Source organism: Acartia tonsa, chromosome 6 (genome assembly GCF_053477335.1).
Source record: "Acartia tonsa isolate MP-2025a chromosome 6, ASM5347733v1, whole genome shotgun sequence".
Classification (NCBI taxonomy): Eukaryota; Metazoa; Arthropoda; class Copepoda; order Calanoida; family Acartiidae; genus Acartia; species Acartia tonsa.
The window spans coordinates 34625030-34644439 of record NC_137265.1 but is presented as its reverse complement, the minus strand read 5'-3'; the positions used below and the strand labels follow the sequence as shown (position 1 = coordinate 34644439).

Sequence of the window (19410 nt, the reverse complement as noted above, 5' to 3'; positions counted from 1 at the left end):
TCCATTTGTTCTGTCGTTAATGCTCTAAAAACTTTATCTTTCTAGCATTTTTGTTAATTACTTGGCTTTAAATTGCTATGATTTTTGTACTTTTTTCTGGATAAGGTAATTTCTAACTCAACTACAAATGGCAGAGCCCCTAGAGGCTAGGGGCGAAGCCGCTAGTATGATTATAATTTGTTGTAATGGCTCTGCTACTTTTCGTCTTTTTTCTTCTCTGTTCAAACACTTTCGTGATGAGTTTGAGAACAACAATGGATATACAATATACGTGGATATTATGACAGGGGAAAAATTGTTGCCCATTTAGGTTGCTGGACGGTCCGATTTTCCAAAAGGAGGGGATGGAGGATGTCGTATTTTAGCCCACTACAAGTTTCACTTTATCAGAGTACATGATAATTTGGTGTTAGATCCAAGTAATAATAAATCCATTGTCTCTCCGTACTACAGTGAACTACTTCTATACTTTCAGTGAAGCTCAAGCAGTGTACGCCTCTAGGCTCTGGCTTAAATTAAATTGTCAGTTTATACTTTTATTTTATACAAATTTCTGTTTAGTTTTAACAAAAGATATCTTTCTGACAGTCTATAATTTGGTTTTAAGAGTGAATAAAAAGTTAAATTTTGCCCATTAAAAGCGCAACAATAACAAGCATAACATCAGTTTAGATGAAAACAGTATAGATTAATAATATAAATTTTTCTTTGTTAAGAATTATTTTGTCAAATTTTGGCAAATATTGTAAATAAATCACTGATTATGATTTGTCTATAAATTAAAATCTTGCCAACGGCTATATTATATCCCCCCCCCCCCAAAAAAAAAAAATAGTTTACGCAATTTCTCGGTTTAATTCAATTCAAATTATTAATTTTTTTTCCGCGAAAATATAATCTAAGTCGTATATCATGAGCAAAATATTATCAAGAATGACAACATCCATAAAAGCGAAGATTAATATCATGTCCTCTATAAAAATTCATCCACTTATTCAATGCGAAGCCTTTCTATAATTAGGGTTGGTCGGTACGTTTCTAACGTATAGCTCTTATTGTTGATTTAGGCATGTTGGAATTGTCCTATAGATTTTAAACTTGGCATGATGTTTCCTATAACTCACTTATGTACGATTTAGGAAGCGTAGCAACTCTATGATCGTAACAAGAAAGTCCGTGTGTCCATTTAAAACATGCGCATTTTAACTTTTTAAAAGCGAAGCTTTTCTATAATTAGGGTCGGTCCGAACTTCCGTCTTTACGTCTGACTGAGACAGATAGCTTTTATTCTTTAATTTAGGCATGTATATTCATTACTAGAATGTCCGTACGTCCATTTTAAACATGTAAATTTTTCTACTTTTTTAACAACAAATTCTTATGTGATATAATTATCAGTTTGATCTGATTTTTTGTATAATGATTCCTGGGACAACAAAGAAAAATATTATAAGCAAAGTAACTCTTTTATCAAGTCCTAAAAATGTAAGTATGTCTGTAAACATTATCCTGTATCAAGCAGTTTTTTCAACAAATTTACTTACAATTTTGCTTCGACTCTTATACTTTTTTTATATTCTGATTATTCAGTTTAGACACTATTCAAGTGTTTATGTCCGTTTTTCCTACCGTTTCAGTGCTTCGTTTTTATGGATGTTGTCATCCTTGTTTGTTAACAAATTTTTGTATGATATAATTATCCTATTATCTTATTTTTGGAAAAATTATTCCTATAACAACAATGTACAATCTTATAAGCTAGGCATCTCTATAATTTAGTCCTATAAATGAAAGAATGCCTTTTTACTGTATTCTGTATTTACGCATTTTTGTAACAAAAATAATGTGCAGTTTTGTTAAGACTCAAGGGGGCTAGGTTTCGCTTCGGGTACTAGACCTCTCTTCACGCACCTTGGAACATAAGATTTTGTTTCGACTTACACAGTAATATTCTGACACTTTAAAAGAGTTATTGTTCGTTTGTCCTTCCTTCTTTTTTAAAAGCTTCGCTTCTTATGGATGCTGTCATTCTTGTTTAGATTAAAAAAATAAAATGTGGATAGAGATATTGTTAATAGTGGCCACACTATTTCTATTCCTCTACTGGTTCATTGCTAAGAATTTTGGTAAATGGGAAAGACTAGGTAAGAATAATGGATATATTATACTTAGGATGTTGCACCAGATTTTTATATACTATTATAAAGTGATGCTTGCAGCTGGCTAGAATAATAATACCCCCATTTACCCCATCCCCTATCCTTTTACTGGACAAACAAACTGACTAATAAATGAGGTTCATATTAGCAAATTAAATTGACGACAAAATTTCCCCTGTCATAAAATATCCATGTATAATATATCCAATGTAAGAATAATTAAGGCAGGGTTGGGCGCAGGGATATTAAGGGATAAGACAATGTAGGTATGATAAATAAAATTATATCCCTATGTCATGATGATAACAAAATTACCCCTTGTGTAGATCAAAATCCCTTAGGATCATAATACACAGATTGATTATCTTGGTTTTTGGGTCCAAGAACTGGCGCAACTTTTAATATTTTGGCTAAATTTAAAGACTTAGGGCACGAGTACAGAATGCCGTTATTTATTATTTTTATGTTTCAGGATTCCCGTGCATAAGTGGACACTTTCCATATGGCTCACACAAAGAATTTCTCTTTCAGTCTAAACATTTCAATGATATATCACTAGAGGCTTATCAACAATTTAAGGTAAAATATCTAACAGTGGCATGCAGATGCTTTTTTTGAGGTGGTTATTATCGAGTGGGCCTTCCAGTATCTATTTGAAAAGAGGTGATAAACCCATTTCTACACTACCATTTATTTTATGTCAAAAATAACGTTACTACTCCATAATTAGGATATGTAATAAAGTGTGTATGTACACAATACATAGCCAAATCCATAGTCATTCACCAGACCATAACATATTTTTTCTTGCTCATATCTACACACAGAATAAAATTTATTATGCAATGTATAAGGATTTATTTCCATGTATGCTCTTTTGTTCGGTATATAATTTGGACTAGCTCCCTGATATTACATGTAATCATCCCTGTTATGCTTTTTAGGATCATGACTATTATGGATCATACTTGTTTGGAAAGCCTATTCTTAACATCAGAAATATTGACATGGCCAAGGATATCTTGGTTAAAAACTTTAACTGCTTTGTGGACAGGTAAAATTCAAAAGATCTTATGGGATAATACAATGGACAATAAATTGATGGAAAGTTCAAACAATATTAGAAAACCAACAAATCAGAATTGAATATTTTTTTTGATCCAAAAAAACGGGGTTAATAAACTTTGTGTTCCGTTGTAATTACATTTCAATGTCCTCTTCTTCCCTGGGTAAAATTAATTTATTTATCTATGCGTTCCATAGTAATGTCATGGAAGACAGAGTGACAGATGGTATACCTCAATTTAGTTATTGCATTTGCATATAAGCAACGAATTCTTATTTTTAATAAATTATTATAATCATTATTTCTGGCAATATAAAATTTAATGAAACTGCTGAAATACAGCTCCGTATTCGCATTATATATAGAGCATCCCTTGTCTGTAATTTAGTTTTTTATTTTATAGAAATGATGAAAATATTCGCAAACTGTGGGATGGAGGTGACACTGACCAGATTTGGGCCAAACAGCTGACTAACTTGTATGGCGATGACTGGAAAGATGTCAGGTATAGAAATGATTAGTTAGGTATAGTTATATCTGGGCCAAACAGCTGACCAACTTGTATGGTGATGACTGGAAGGATGTGTCAGGTATAGTAAGGTTTTGACAGGTATAGTCAATCTGGGCCAAACAACTGACCAATTTGTATGGTGATGACTGGAAGGATATGTCAGGTATAGTCAAAACTGGGCCAAACAGCTGACCAACCTGTATGGTGATGACTTAAGGATGTGTCAGGTATAGTCATGATCAACCTGATGTTGATGACTGGTAGGACTTCAAGTAACATTACTAAGCTGTATGGTGATGACTGGAAGGATATGTCAGGTATGGTCATGATCAACCTGATGTTGATGACTGGTGGGACATCAAGTAACATGACCAACCTGTATGGTGATCACTGAAAGTATATCATGTATGTAGAGTTAGTTGTACTCAGGTATATTCAGATCTGGGCCAAACAGCTGACCAATCTGTATGGTGATGACAGGTAAAGTTAGTTATATACAGGTATAGTCAGATCATAGCCAAACAGCTAAACAAATGTATGGTGATCACTGGAAGGTATAGTCAATTAATCTGGGCCAAACCAACAGCTGACAAAGATGTATGAAGGATGACAGGTATAGTCAAATCTGGGCCAAACAAACAGCTGACCAACTTGTATGATGATGACTGGAAGGATGTTAGATATACAGGGCGTTTAAAAAAAACTGCGTTTTCCAAATTTGGGAAACAACCATTAGGAGTACAAAAAAATAATTATATGTCAATATTCTCTATAAAAATATGCATCGAAATTGTTACAGGTGTTTTTTAATATCTCTGAAAATAACGGCGCATTTTAAAGCATAAATATTTCAAAAGATGCGTATGATGTTTTTTTTCTGGTAGAATTTTGTGCCTTTAAGGTTGGTTTTCAAAAATTTATTCACTTAAAACAACATCTTAATATGGCCAATACAATTTTCTACCAATTACACTAAAATTTTCATTTAAAATTCCCTCACTGAAAACAAATATTCAGTTTTTCTTTTTGTATACTTAAGAAACATGACCTTAAAAATTGCTCATGTTCGTAAATCCCCACCTCTCATTTATTCCTATAATCCTTTAATTTGATTGACAGGTTAAGATATAAACTCATAATTTATCCATAATTTGTAATTAAATGCTTTAATAAAAAAAAATTCAAACTTCAATAACTTTTTTGTCTTTAGAGATTTTTTTGTCAAATAAAAAGGAGTTTTTTTCTTTTTACTATAACCTACGTTATTAAAGAAGATTCTTTTACTGCAAATGCATCACAATCAAGAAATGTAAAAAAAAGCCAAATTGCAGTTTCTTAAAAATGCTTTTGTGAAGAGCTAAAAAGCATTTCACCTTTAAACTCATTAAGGTACTTTTCTTATACCTTTTTCTAAATTAATATTGAAATTCTACGATTTTTTTATACATAATAGAAGAGTTATTTTAATTTTTCTTGCACAACATTTTTCTCATAAAGCATTTTTGGAAACTATGTACCTATCATAGAGGCCGTATTTTTAGAGATAATGAAAAACACCTGTTATAAATTTGATGTACTTTTTTACAGAGAATAAGGACATATAATCGTTTTTTCTGTATTCTTTCTGGTTGTGTCAGAAAAACGGAAAACGCAGTTTTTTCTGAAACACCATGTAGAAAGTAGTTCCAACATTTTATTTGTATGGCCCTTTGGACCTACAAAACAATGGCCTCTAAAATGTTTGTTAGCAAACCAAAAATTTGGCATATCATTGTTTTTTTTTTTATTACAACAGGCGTCTGTTTACATGAAAACTAATCTTGTTTTTCAAAATTCCAGGTCAACATTTTCCCCGATTTTTTCGTCTGGTAAGATGCGCGGCATGTACAAGTTTATGGATGCAGTTGGAAACAAACTCGCAGATCAGCTCATCATTAAAGCAGAGCAAAGGGATGACTTTGAATATAAGGTAAAATTTAATCCTGGTGTATAAAAGTACCAGGATGTCTGTCTGAGGATCTCGCTAAACGCTGAATTGATATGGTTCTCCTTTACAATTATTCTTAACATGGTCCAAGAAAAGCTTATGCAGGAAAAAGCATAGGTTTTAATTCAGCGGAAACCATACTTCTAAAGGAGTGCAAAAGAAAACTTTTCATATTGATGTACGTCTGCTATAATTTAAATTGGGTCTTAAGGGATAAGAGTAAGACAATGGCCGATAAGTTTATGTACTTCCTCAATGATTAAACACATAACCTCCAACCAATCAAAGTTCAATAGTAGTCCTCAAAGTTGTTATAAAGAAAAAGATAAGAAAAAGTTATGATAAAACTTTGGGGACTAGTGTAATAAACAGCTAATTGTCCCCAAACCTGCCTGCAACCTGTTACTTTTATGGAAGAATTATAATTCTAGGAGCTGTATGGTCAGTTCAGCTTGGACACCCTGGCAAACTGCGCCTTTGGCATCAACCCCAACAGCTTCGAGGACAAGGAGAATCTTTTTGTCAAGAATGCAGCCAGGCAAACATCATTTTAAACAAGCTAAACTTTATTTTTTTTGCGTTAAAAAAGGAGCCTTTTGCTGTTGCATTTTGGGCACTGAAGCAAAATCTGAAGCGAAGCCTAAATATATAATCAAATCCTAAAAATGTATGTATGTTCTTAAACAGTTCCATGTATTTGGGCAGTTTTGCAACAAATTTACTTATTCAGTTCTGACACTCTACAAGTGTTGAATGTTGATGTTCGTTTGTCCTCCAATTTTTAAAGATTTGCTTTTAAGGATGGTGTCATCCTTGTTTATAGATATATCTTACCCTGAAATTGCCATAAATATAATGTGTTTAAAAAAATATAATCACGTTAGGGATGATGGCGACATCGGACTGTAAATTGTACTGGTAACCAACGTTTTATAGGCACGATCTCTCAATGGTTGGCTTAAAAGCTGTGAGAACTTATATTTTATCTTGATTGGGTGGGAACAACCTTCAGTGTCCTAACTTTTACACCAGTAATTTTAATCTTCATAAGGGTTTATTTTGTTTATCGTAATTAAGGGTGTACATTAGTTTATCGTCTATCATCTTATCCCTTAACAATATCCCTGAACATGATTAACATGAAAGAACAGACAAAAGGACAACGTATAAAAGTCGTCTTACCACAAAAATTCAGCCTTCTATCTTTAATAGCAGCCGACTATATAACTTTGCCGCGTAGCGTTATGGATGAACAGACCAAATAAGTTATTGAGTAGCTTAGGCTAGATATTTGAACCTGTTTAAAATGTGGTTTTGTGTTGTAGGATGTTTGAAACTACAGGTATGGACATGTTGCTGAATGTCACCAGATTTATACCTGGCGTTGGCCGGCTATCTAAGGCATAGTTATTACATGGTACATTACCCAGGGAGGGAGGGGCTATTTATTACACTAGTCCCCAAAGATTTAAAATATCGTTTTCTTATTCGTTGGGGGCCTTTACTGAATCTTGATTGGTTGGTTCATTAAGTTAAGTTGGGGATGTACATTGTCCATCAATTTATCGGCTATTTGTCTTATTCCTTTAGATCTCTGTCGTACATCCCATTCCTTGTATAAAAAAGAAACAGGATGTCTGTCTGCCTATGTGCCTGTCAGTCTGTAGCGAAGGGTCTCGCTAACTGCTGGACCTTTATGGTTCTTTTTCATTGTTTTATGTCAGTCCGTCTGTCTGTAAGAATTTCTAAGCTGTTATTCAGGATAGACAGCTAAAATTCCTGAACAGGTTCGTGATTTCCTTTACTTCCCATGCTCTATAACTCTTTTTGTCCGCATGTCAAACTGTCATTTTTTGTTCAGCTATTTTATTACTTGGATCTATTAAGTAAATTCGCAGCTGGCTAAATAACGATTCTTCCCTTTCGTACCCCCTTTACCCCATTTCCTCCTCTCCTACTGGATGACCGAGCTGAACAAAAACAAGTTAACAACCTAAACTGAGGACAATTTTTCCACGTATATTCTATATCCATTACTTAGTAATAACTAAATTTCAAGGCATTGAATATAAGTATCCAAAAGCCCAAAGAAACCAAATTCTTCACCAAGCTAATCAAAGACGTCATCAAAAACAGGAAAGAATTTGATTTCCAATATGCCATACCGGTTCTTAGCCATGTGGAAAAATCATGTACAGCATTGTATTATACAGGGGCGTCCAAGCTTTTTTTTTGGGGGGGGGTAAAAAATTTTAGGGGGGGGGGTAATTCGTGTTTGGGGGGGGGTAAAATGGCGCGCGAAGCGCGCCGAAATTTTTTTTTACCCCCCCCAAAATTTTTACCCCGGGGGTAAAATTTGATTGTGGGGGGTAATTACCCCCCCTAAAGTCTGTTGGGGGGGGTAAATACTCCCCCCAAATCTGTTGGGGGGGGTAATTACCCCCCCCAAACTAATTTACCCCAGGGGTAAAATTTTTGGGGGGGGTAATTTAATTATGTAAAAAAAGCACCTACCTAATCTATTAAGTTAATAAGTACTATCCTATAACATAAAGTAGTAAGTAAGGTTTATTTGACTATAGCTTCAGATTTCATTACTTTTAATACTGAGTTCTCCTTTTTAGGAAAGCTTCACATAGATCCCATGATGGTTCCACACTATTATAGGTCAATCCTTTGAGTGGTTTTAGGCTATTTTTCTCCTCCCTTTTTACCCTTTAGAAAATACGAGTTCTTAGATGCTAAGGGCGCCACTACTATTCAAATATATAGTAGTATCTCATTCTTTAGAACATAAAAATACAATAATTAACTCACTAACCAATGAACCAATATGATTATACTTTAAAGTGAAGCGTCTTATAGGTCCTGGTAAGTTTTATAACTAGTTTTGAGACACCCTGACATCCTCCCAAAAGAAATCGCCTACAGAAATTCTTTTTCATTATTTAATGAAATATTTAATTTAGTTAGGTATCTATTTTATGGAATCTTCAGTGCTTTACAATTACATCATAGATCCCCGGGATGGTTGTAGCCCTTATAAAGGCCCAAGCAAATAAAACATGATCAAACTATTAAATTTTTTGTTATCATGGTTAAGAACTGTTTTAACTGGTTGGACTATATTGAGGTATAGTCCCTTTTGTGGCAACGCTCTTTAAGGGGCGTTTCTTCGTTTTTTTCACACAAGCTTCTCTCCTATTTCTAGCCCCTGCGGGGGGCCAATTGCTTAACCATGTGGGGCAATCACCTAAACCAATATAACCTATCCTAAAATAAACTATCAAAAGCCATTTTAAAAATACGACGAATTGCCCCTTGAGGGTCGTTGCCACGATGCAAATTTTCAGTAAAATTTTTTTTAAGAACATTCAATTTGGGGGGGGTAAATACCCCCCCCTAAAAATTTTTTTTTTAAAGAACATTTATTTTGGGGGGGGTAATTACCCCCCCCCAAAATGGTTGGGGGGGGTAAATACCCCCCCCAAAATCGTTGGGGGGGGGTAAATACCCCCCCCAAAATCGTTGGGGGTGCCTACGGCACCCCCAAAATAGGGGTAATTTTTTTTTGGGGGGGGTATTGTTTACAAAATTTTGGGGGTGCCTACGGCACCCCCAAAATCGTTTGGGGGTGCCAAATGGCCCATTACCCCCCCCCTTGGACGCCTATGGTATTATAGACAATTTTTTTACGAGTATTAAAACAAAATCATATGATTATTGCCAGTTTTGTTGTCCTGGGCCTTTGGTCCCTCGGGCTTGACAAATCTGGTTTTTGGACTACCAAACGAAGGTCGTGCAATCAAAGTGTTGGTTGTCTGAAGGGCGTAATCAAAGTAAGGTCTTACAATCGGTTATGAATTACTTGCTCCATGCTTTTAGTCCTCAGAACGTATGTGCACAAGATTTTGCCAGAAGGATGAGCGAAGCGCACCGATTTTTTACACCCCTCTCAAATACAAAAAAAATAGGTCCAAAGGAGGGGGGGGGGGGTGTAGAAGAAAAACAATTAATAAAGTGACGAGTCTTTGTCTGGGGGAGAGGAGGGGGTTATTAAGGGGAAGACGAAGAAAGTCGCTCAAAAAATCTGCATGTGACGTCATAAAAATAAGGTATTATCCATCTCTTTTTTATGGGTTTTCCTCCCCCTCTCCTCATCCCTCATTTTTATGACGTCAGAATTTTTTTTAGACGACTTTTATCGTCTTCTATTAAGGGTGTAGCGCAAACCCCCATAAATCCTGTATAATAGTTAAAATCAAATTCTTCAGACGACAGACTGGTGAAAGAGTGAACGATCTTATCGACTTGATGATCGACTGTATCAACCAAGGAGATAATACTGCTGAATCTGCTCATCAGGAACTTGTCTTATTTACATCTTCTAGTCAGGGAGGGAGGAGACATTGGGCTGTTTATTACACTTGTCCAAAGATTTATGCGTTTTCATATTCGTTGTCTTAACAACATTGGGGACGACGTTTATTGAATTTTGATTGGTTGGTTCATTAAGTTGAGTGTCTAATCGTACTTTGAGAGGTTTTCCTGTAAGAAGAAACATATCGGTCCAGCAGTGGTTGAAATAAGACTTGTTTTGTAAAGGAAGAAACAGAGGACCAATATGATCAGGACATGAAGTTCCAGCATGCTAAATCATCAGCAAGGCATATATTTTAATCCTAAGGTTAAAAGCTGCCGCTAGGAGGCGCCAGTGTCGTAGTAACATGAATAAGAAACAGCTGATCTTAACATAGACAGATTATTGCTCAAATTAGATATTTTATAACAAAACATTTTTAGTGCCAATACAGGCCTCCAGGGGTGTAGCCACTAGTTAAAATATCAAGTGTGGACATTATGTATATAATCCATTTATAAAAGTAACAGGACCAGCATCACTGTGTCTGTCTTGTCTGTGCCGAAGGATCTATCGCTGAACCGATATGGTTCTCCATTACAGTAGTTTTTCATAGGAGGTTTATAACTATTTTACTATTTTAGGAAAGGGTACCACCACCCTCCCAAGAGAAATTCCCTCCCCCCTACCATATTTACTTTTTAAAACTTAAATTTAAAGTGGGGGTGGGCAAGTGGGCATCCAATCCCCTTAACCTTCTCAATTAAAATTAATATGACCCAACAGATCAAAGAAAGATGTGGACGAGGATGTTATAATTGCAACAGCTATGATTCTACTTCTAGCTGGGTATGATACTACAGGTCAGCTATGATTCTACATCTAGCTGGGTATGACACTACAGGTCAGCTATGATTCTACTTCTAGCTGGGTATGACACTACAGGTCAGCTATGATTCTACATCTAGCTGGGTATGACACTACAGGTCAGCTATGATTCTACTTCTAGCTGGGTATGACACTACAGGTCAGCTATGATTCTACTTCTAGCTGGGTATGACACTACAGGTCAGCTATGATTCTACATCTAGCTGGGTATGACACTACAGGTCAGCTATGATTCTACTTCTAGCTGGGTATGACACTACAGGTCAGCTATGATTCTACTTCTAGCTGGGTATGACACTACAGGTCAGCTATGATTCTACTTCTAGCTGGGTATGACACTACAGGTCAGCTATGATTCTACTTCTAGCTGGGTATGACACTACAGGTCAGTCAATAAATGTATAAATTGATATATATCCTTTATATCTACCTAGTTCAAGTGGTGTGAACCCTTTTTGTCTGCTAGCAAATTGCTTTCTGCTCTTTTGTAGCAATGTTGATATTTCCCACGCTAATGGCTGATATTCAAAGACTCAATTGAAAGTCGGCACAGGGACCCCATCCCGTGGGTAGAGTTAAATGTAGCTCGTGCCACATTTTCTTTTACTTTATTGACAATCTCACAATCATTTTAATACTTTTGCAGATATACAATGAAAGAATGGAATTTTTTCTTAGCTTTAAGCCTCGCCAATTTATCTTGCGAATCTAATAATTTTAATTTTAAATAGCGAATTTTCCACGTGATCTAAATAAATTTTATTTAGGTATGGCGCTATCATTCCTGTCCTACCAACTTGCAAAAATAAATTCTATTTAGGTATGGCGCTATCATTCCTGTCCTACCAACTTGCAAAAATAAATTCTATTTAGGTATGGCGCTATCATTCCTGTCCTACCAACTTGCCAAAAATCCAGACATCCAAGAGAAACTGAGGCAAAGATATTTTATTAGAATTACTATTACTTAGAGGTTGCACCGTGTTTTCGCCAACTTTAATAAAATGGTCCTTCCAGCTGGCTAATATACCTCCCATCTATTTACTCCATACCATACCCTCCAACTGTATGAACATACTAACAAATAAATGAGGACCATTTTAGCAACATTAATTTGGTTTATTATTATTGATTGTGTACTTTAATCTATCATCCATTGTCTTATTTCTTATGCTCCTCGGGTATTTGAACGTAAAAATTGTTGCAGGGACAGTAAATACCCATCCCTCTTATAAAATATATCTTTAATCTTCTAGAGATGAGATAGACGAAGCTTTTGAATCAAACGGTGGAAAACTTCCAAGCTACACAGATATACAGGTAGTCTTTTAATCAGGGAGGGAGGGGACATTTGTAAATTAAACAGGTATCCAAAGTGTTTTGAGCTTGGTGTTGGAGGGCTTTTTTTTAGGCAATTATAAACCTATCAGGACCTATACCGTAAAGGAGAACCATATCGGTTCAGCGGTTAGCAAGATTCTTCGGAACACACTAAGACAGACAGACACACATGCTGTTACTTTTCTATGTTGCAGGCCCTTCCCTACTTGGATGCTTGTATCTTTGAAACCCTGAGAATCCATCCTCCACTTGGAAACTTGTTCAGGTATACACACAGGCCCCCAAAGTTTTATAATAACGTTTTCTTATTTGTTGCCTTAACCACTTTGGGGACCTTATTTAATTTTAATTGATTAGGTTATTAAGTTGAGTGTCCAAACGTTTCAACAACTATTTGTAATTTACTTAATGGATAATTTTGTGTATCATCAATGGGGACGTACATCAATTGGCCATTGAATAATCATTTTTAGATCCATGGGGAATAGGACAATAGAAGACAAATTAATCTCAGCGCCCCAATAGATGGAAAATAGCCCCTGAGGACAGAATTCACTACGAGATCTCTGAACCAAATCTTACTTATTGGCTGTACATACATGATTTTATATGACCACACGCCCTTCAGACAACCAACTCTTTGAATGTACGACCTTTGTACTGTGCATGGTAATAAGTTGCTCCTGATCAAGGCATTCCCCTTACTCTATCCATTTATATTCAAATTGCGTGGCTTGTGTTAATAGTAGAAAAAAGCTATGCATATCGTTAGAACCGCCGCCGCTAAGCCTAGTTTTTAGAAATATAAGTACCATCTGTAGTTTAATATTTAGTATCTTTTCAATGGATATAGGATATTTTTCGATACATTGACAGGGGAAAGTTTATCGTCAATTTAGCATGTGAAAATAGACCTAATTTATTGGTCAGTTCGTTCAGACAGTAGAAGGGGAGGTGATGGAACAAAGGTTATGTATGTGGCAAACGTTTTTTTGGGCCAGAGTACATGAAAATCTGGGGTAACATCCAAGTAATAATATTTCGATTATCTATTCTAGGACCTGTACAAAAGATGTGAAGCTGTATGGAACAGACTACACCATCAGAAAGAATGATATGCTAGCAAGAAAGGATATGGCACATCAAGAATTTTTTTTCTTCAGGCCGAAAAAAACGGTTTTTAGACCGAAGATAAAACTCAGCTCAATAGTCACTTTAAGGGTTTTGAGCCCCCTTAATTCGCTAAAATTATTATAGGAATTAGAAATAAAATTGCACAATTTTTTTTGACTGGAGGAAAAGCTAATAGCAAAAAAGTTTATCTCAGGGAGTTAGAAGACATTGTGCTGTATATTTACTAGTTCCCAAATTTTTTATTAACGTTTTCAAATAACTAATTTTAAGGAGGGGTAATTTTGTGTATTATTCTTGGGGATGGAATAATAAACGGCAATGGTGTTGAAAAGAGACTATCCAAGGAAGAACACACAGCTCATTATATCAAATTATCGGCCATTGTCTTATCCCTTTAGATCCCTAGTTTTTTTCTTGAAGAGCTATGACCACTCAACCTATTATCCAGTCGTAGCCAAGGGTATCCTGATGGATGAGAAGAATTACCCCAACCCAAAAAAAGTCCCCAAAGTAGTAAGGCCAACGAAAAAGAATGTTATAACAAATCTTTGGGGACTAAACAATTTCCCCTCCCTCCCTGGTAATTGTGTGTATCCTCATTGGGGATGTACATCAATTTAACAGTCATTGTCTTATCCCCTTAGATCCCTAGTTTTTTTCTTGAATTGCCATAACCCCTTCAACCTATTATCCAGTCGTAGCCAAGGGTATCCGGATGGATGAGAAGTATTACCCCAACCCAATAAAAGTCACCAAAGTTGTTAAGCCAACAAATAAGAACGTTATTACAAAACTTTGGGGACTAAACAATTTCCCCTCCCTCCCTGGTAATTTTGTGTATCATAATTGGGGATGTACATCAATAACCACTCAACCTATTATCCAGCCGTAGCCAAGGGTATCCAGATGGATGAGAAGTATTACCCTAACGCAATAAAAGTCACCAAAGTTGTTAATCCAACAAATAAGAACGTTATTACAAAACTTTGGGGACTAAACAAATTCCCCTCCCTCCCTGGTAATTGTGTGTATCCTCATTGGGGATGTACATCAATTTAACAGTCATTGTCTTATCCCCTTAGATCCCTAGTTTTTTTCTTGAATTGCCATAACCCCTTCAACCTATTATCCAGTCGTAGCCAAGGGTATCCAGATGGATTAGAAGTATTACCCCAACCCAAAAAAAGTCCCCAAAGTAGTTAGGCCAACAAATTTTTGGGGACTAAACAATTCCCCCTCTCTCCCTGGTAATTGTGTGTATCCTCATTGGGGATGTACATCAATTTAACAGTCATTGTCTTATCCCCTTAGATCCCTAGTTTTTTTCTTGAATTGCCATAACCCCTTCAACCTATTATCCAGTCGTAGCCAAGGGTATCCAGATGGATTAGAAGTATTACCCCAACCCAAAAAAAGTCCCCAAAGTAGTTAGGCCAACAAATTTTTGGGGACTAAACAATTCCCCCTCTCTCCCTGGTAATTGTGTGTATCCTCATTGGGGATGTACATCAATTTAACAGTCATTGTCTTATACCTTTAATACCCCTGTGTTTTCTTGGGTTGCCATAACCTTCCAATCCAGTCGTAGCGAAGGGTATCCAGATGGATGAGAAGTATTACCCCAACCCAACCCAGTTCAATCCGGACAACTTCTCCAAGGAGGCCAGACAGAGCCGCAACCCATACACTTTCCTCACTTTTGGTCAGGTAAAAGTGCTGAGATATTTATCTATAGTTATCTATCGCATCATATTATAGACAGCTTTCCGCGGATATAAAATAAAAGATTATTAGATTACAACCAGTTTTGCTAGCATAGACGTCTAAGGGGGGGGGGGTAATGGGGCGATTACCCCCCCTCCAAACGATTTTGGGGGTGCCTACGGCACCCCAAATTTTTTTTTCATTTTACCCCCCCCCCCCCATTTAAAATTTACCCCTATCTTGGGGGTGCCCTAGGCCATTTATACCCCCCCCCAAAATAAAAAATCCCTAAAAAAAATTTTTGGCGCGCTTCGCGCGCATTTTTAATACTAAATATTTAAAAGAATTTAAATTACCCCCCCAAAAAATTTTACCCCGGGGATAAATTTTGGGGGGGGGGGGTAAACTAAATTTACCCCCCCCCCCCCCTCCAACAGACTTCAAGCAAATTTTACCCCCGGGGTAAAAATTTTGGGGGTGGTAAAAAAAATTTCGCGCCATTTTACCCCCCCCCCCCCCAAATACGAATTACCCCCCCCCCCCCTTAAAATTTTTTACCCCCCCCCAAAAAAAATAGCTTGGACGTCTATGTTTGCTAGCTATGATTTTTATTAAAATTTTTGTGGAAAATTGTCTGTAACACTATACTATACATGATTTTTCAGAATGGCTCAGAACCTGTTCTAATCCAATGGTTTCGAAGCCATACTGGAAAATGGACGATAAATTCTAACATGCCGAATTAACGACAAGAACTATCCTTTATGGACGGATTGACCGACACTAAATGTCTTTGCTGTTAAAAGTATTAATACTTTTTCCAGTATGGCTTCGAAACCGATTAATATCCGCTTGATTATTGCCGATTTGAAGCCATACTGTAATATCATATATCGAATAGTATTATAGACAATTTTTTACGAATAAAAAAAGACAAATCATAACATCAATAATACCAGTTTTGTAAGCCCGAGTTTTCAGCCCCTCAGGGCTAACAAAACTATCCGCGGAAAGCTGTGTATAATACGATGCGATAAATAACTATTCTCGTATTCATTCGAATCCGGTGGAAAGGAACCGGTTCTCATCCATACGAAAAAACAATGTCTAGCATCATATTATATCCAGCTTTCTACGAATATAAAAATGTACAATCATAAGATTATAACCAGTTTTTTTAGCCTGTGCTTTCGGCACCTCGGGGCTAAAAAAAACTAGTTTTAATCTAATAATTGTACATTCTATATCCGCGGAAAGCCGTTTATAATACGATGCGATAAATAACTATTACGATATTTAGGGCCCCCGCGCATGCATTGGCATGAGATTTGCCCTGGTTGAGGCCAAGGTGGCCATTGCCCTGGCCCTCAGGAAGGTCAAGTTCCTGCCCAGCTGCAAGACTCCGGAACCGCTGCTGGCCGACCCCACCAGCCAGCTGGGATACATCAAGGGAGGCGTCTGGGGCAAAGTCGAGCTGATTTAATTGAAAAGCGGCCAATTTAAAATCCAGGGCTCGGCAGCCACGCCTCATCCGCTACCAAGTCTCATATTAAAACCCGTTTGGATGCTAAAAAATATTTTTGAAAAGAATGCTTGAAATATTTGGGTCAGTTTTTTTAGACTTCCAGCTGATTGTAACAGGTTGATTTTTTTATGTTTACTCGCGGCTGCTGAGCCCTGATTAAAACAAATCAAGGATAACAACATGCATAAGTAGCAAGGCACAAAATACCATCACAAAAAAACGGGCAACGTGAGTTATAGAGCAGACATGCAGTGGTCAATGGTCACAAATCAGAAATAGATTTTTATTTTTTTTAAAATCACTAAACCTTTCACGAATGTTTTTATATTTATACTTTTGTAGCATGACTGACAGACCGACGGACAAAGAATAGCTCACAAAAAATAGCCTTATAACTTGAACAACCAAAATATTGCGTTACGGACGGAAAAACATAATAAAATACAGAGTTGCTTCGCTACTTAAAAATTGAAAATATATTGTCCATTTCTTGCCAACCTAATAGACTGATGTTTGTACAAATTTTCCGCTGGTTACAAACCAGTTATTATCTCATGTTTTATTTTCCAAATCCGCGGATAACTGTATATAAAACCTGTACTAGAAATTATTCTTTATTTAAAATCTTCAATTTCCTATGTAAAATAGATGTATTATTGTTTTTATAAAACCAGGGAGGGAGGGGACTATGGACGGTAAATTATTAAAGTGCCCAAATATCTCATTCGCTGATAGATTTTTAAAAAAATATTTCTTGGTTGGATAAAACTAATAAACTTTTTAACAGATAAATTTATTACAGAAGGAGACAGTTTGTTTTTCATCATTGGGGAATTACATCAATTTATCGTCCATTGTCTTATCCCTCAAGATCCCTTATGTAATTGTATATATCCTATTATATAAAGTAGTAAGCGTTTTTGGTCTGTCCCAAAGGATCTTGCTAACCGCTAAACCGATTTTGTTCTCCATTACAGTGAAGCTTCTTATAGGTCCAGGGAAGGTTTTAAACTATTTTTGGAGAGGGTGTCTTCACCCCCCTACCCCCCAAAAAATATTTTTTAAAACTCTTTTGAAACTCAAATTTAAAATAGGCTGAGGTCGACTTTTCCCCCTCCTACCAGTGCCCCTAGAGGCTTCTAGGGGCGTAGCCGCTAGTGTAATATATATGTACCTAAAAATATATATCTTATTAATTAATACTTTATAATAAAATATATATTGTATTTAAAACCAACCATATTCTTATAATTTTTCAGTGAAGCCTTTTTATAGTAAGGAACTGTACGTTACATTGCCAGGGAAAATTTAGTCTAATGCAACGGATATCCGTTGAGGACGGGATACACCACGAGATTTGTGAGCCTCGCCTGATTTGGGCAAAGGCATTCCATCTAATATTTATGTCGCGCACCTGACATTGCAGCTGTAGTAATCATTTTTTACGTCTTTCGTTATGACTGGGTTGTCTCGTTTTCTAAATTGTACCCAATTGATAAAAGAATCATCATGCAAAGTTTGAATAGAATAGGACAATTCTAACATGCCAGAAATTGACATAAACGGACCGAACCTATATGGCTTACATTTCAGGGAAGTTTTTCATTAAGATTGAACCATATTTGTAAAAAAAAATCTTCTATTATGTAAAATTCTTAACTTTTAGACAGTGTGTTCGATAATATAGTAAGGGTTGAATAATTTTTGTCCTATAACAAGGATAACAACATCGATAAAAGCGAAGTTCTTTAATCAAACGGTAGAAAATGTACCTAATTATGATGATGCTTCGCTTCAAATATTGTACCTCGTTGACTAAGGAATTAAAGTTTCAGAAATCAGATAAATACGATAATTTTAATTTTTTTATATTAATCAGCATGTTTTAAATGAACGTACGTACTATCCGGTAAAGAATTCCTACGCTTCTTAAATTGTACCATAATGATATAAAAAACATCCTCAACATCCTGTAAAGTCTGATATCGATAGGGCTGTTCTAACATGTCTAAGATGACAAAAAGAGCAGACCGAACATTACCTAATTGTAGAAAAGCTTCGCTTTTAAGCATTGAAAACAAACTAAAATGATGAAAACATCCATAAATTGTGGATGAACCAACGAATAAAGTGAATTATCGATTTAAAAATGTATATTTAACTGTTAAGTAAAAAATCACAAAACCTTGATGGTTAAAAATGCTCTATTGTAATATGAATGACTGATCCGATAGCAGTTCATGGTAAAATATTGCTGGTAACGAATGCTTCCTGTTTCCTGGCAATGTTAGAAGATTCCTGGATCTAGCATAACAAGAAATATTGCTGGAGCTACCAATGTTTTACTTTCCTGGTTGCCAGCAATTTATCCATATTCCTGGCTACTGCCATGTTTGAAACATTCCTGTTAAAAAGCAATATTTCCCTTTTTAATTCCCATTTCCCTTTTATTACACTTACCCCACAGTTAGAGGTTGATAAGATTCACACAACTCAAAAGTGGCTATTTTGGCATGTTTGTCTGATGTGGTGGGGGGGGGGGACAGAGACAAATATCATAATTTTTATCAACAGTTAATTATACAACGTTTCCGTAGGTGTAAAAAGTAACAATATAAAAGTAGCCAGGAAAAACTTTACGGTTAATAGGTCCTGGAAAGGTTTTTAACTATTTTAGTTGATTTGAGGGTATCATCCACAAGATAAATCGCCACTAGAAAAAATATTATTCTAAT

At 36.0% G+C, this 19410-nt stretch overlaps 1 protein-coding gene across 1 annotated transcript; it reads left to right on the top strand.

The window, feature by feature from the left end:
• Positions 1 to 2037: 2037 nt before the first annotated feature.
• On the top strand, positions 2038 to 17912 carry LOC145323080 (cytochrome P450 6B2-like). The gene is made up of 18 exons (XM_080165461.1): positions 2038 to 2144; positions 2632 to 2738; positions 3104 to 3213; positions 3629 to 3730; positions 5576 to 5705; positions 6155 to 6261; positions 7049 to 7124; positions 7783 to 7902; positions 9609 to 9618; positions 9943 to 10091; positions 10332 to 10390; positions 10870 to 10946; positions 11845 to 11908; positions 12228 to 12291; positions 12507 to 12577; positions 13371 to 13557; positions 15016 to 15153; positions 16451 to 17912. The coding sequence occupies exons 1-18, from the start codon at positions 2054 to 2056 to the stop codon at positions 16631 to 16633; spliced, it is 1845 nt and encodes a 614-aa protein (XP_080021587.1). The 5' UTR covers positions 2038 to 2053; the 3' UTR covers positions 16634 to 17912.
• Positions 17913 to 19410: the final 1498 nt, after the last annotated feature.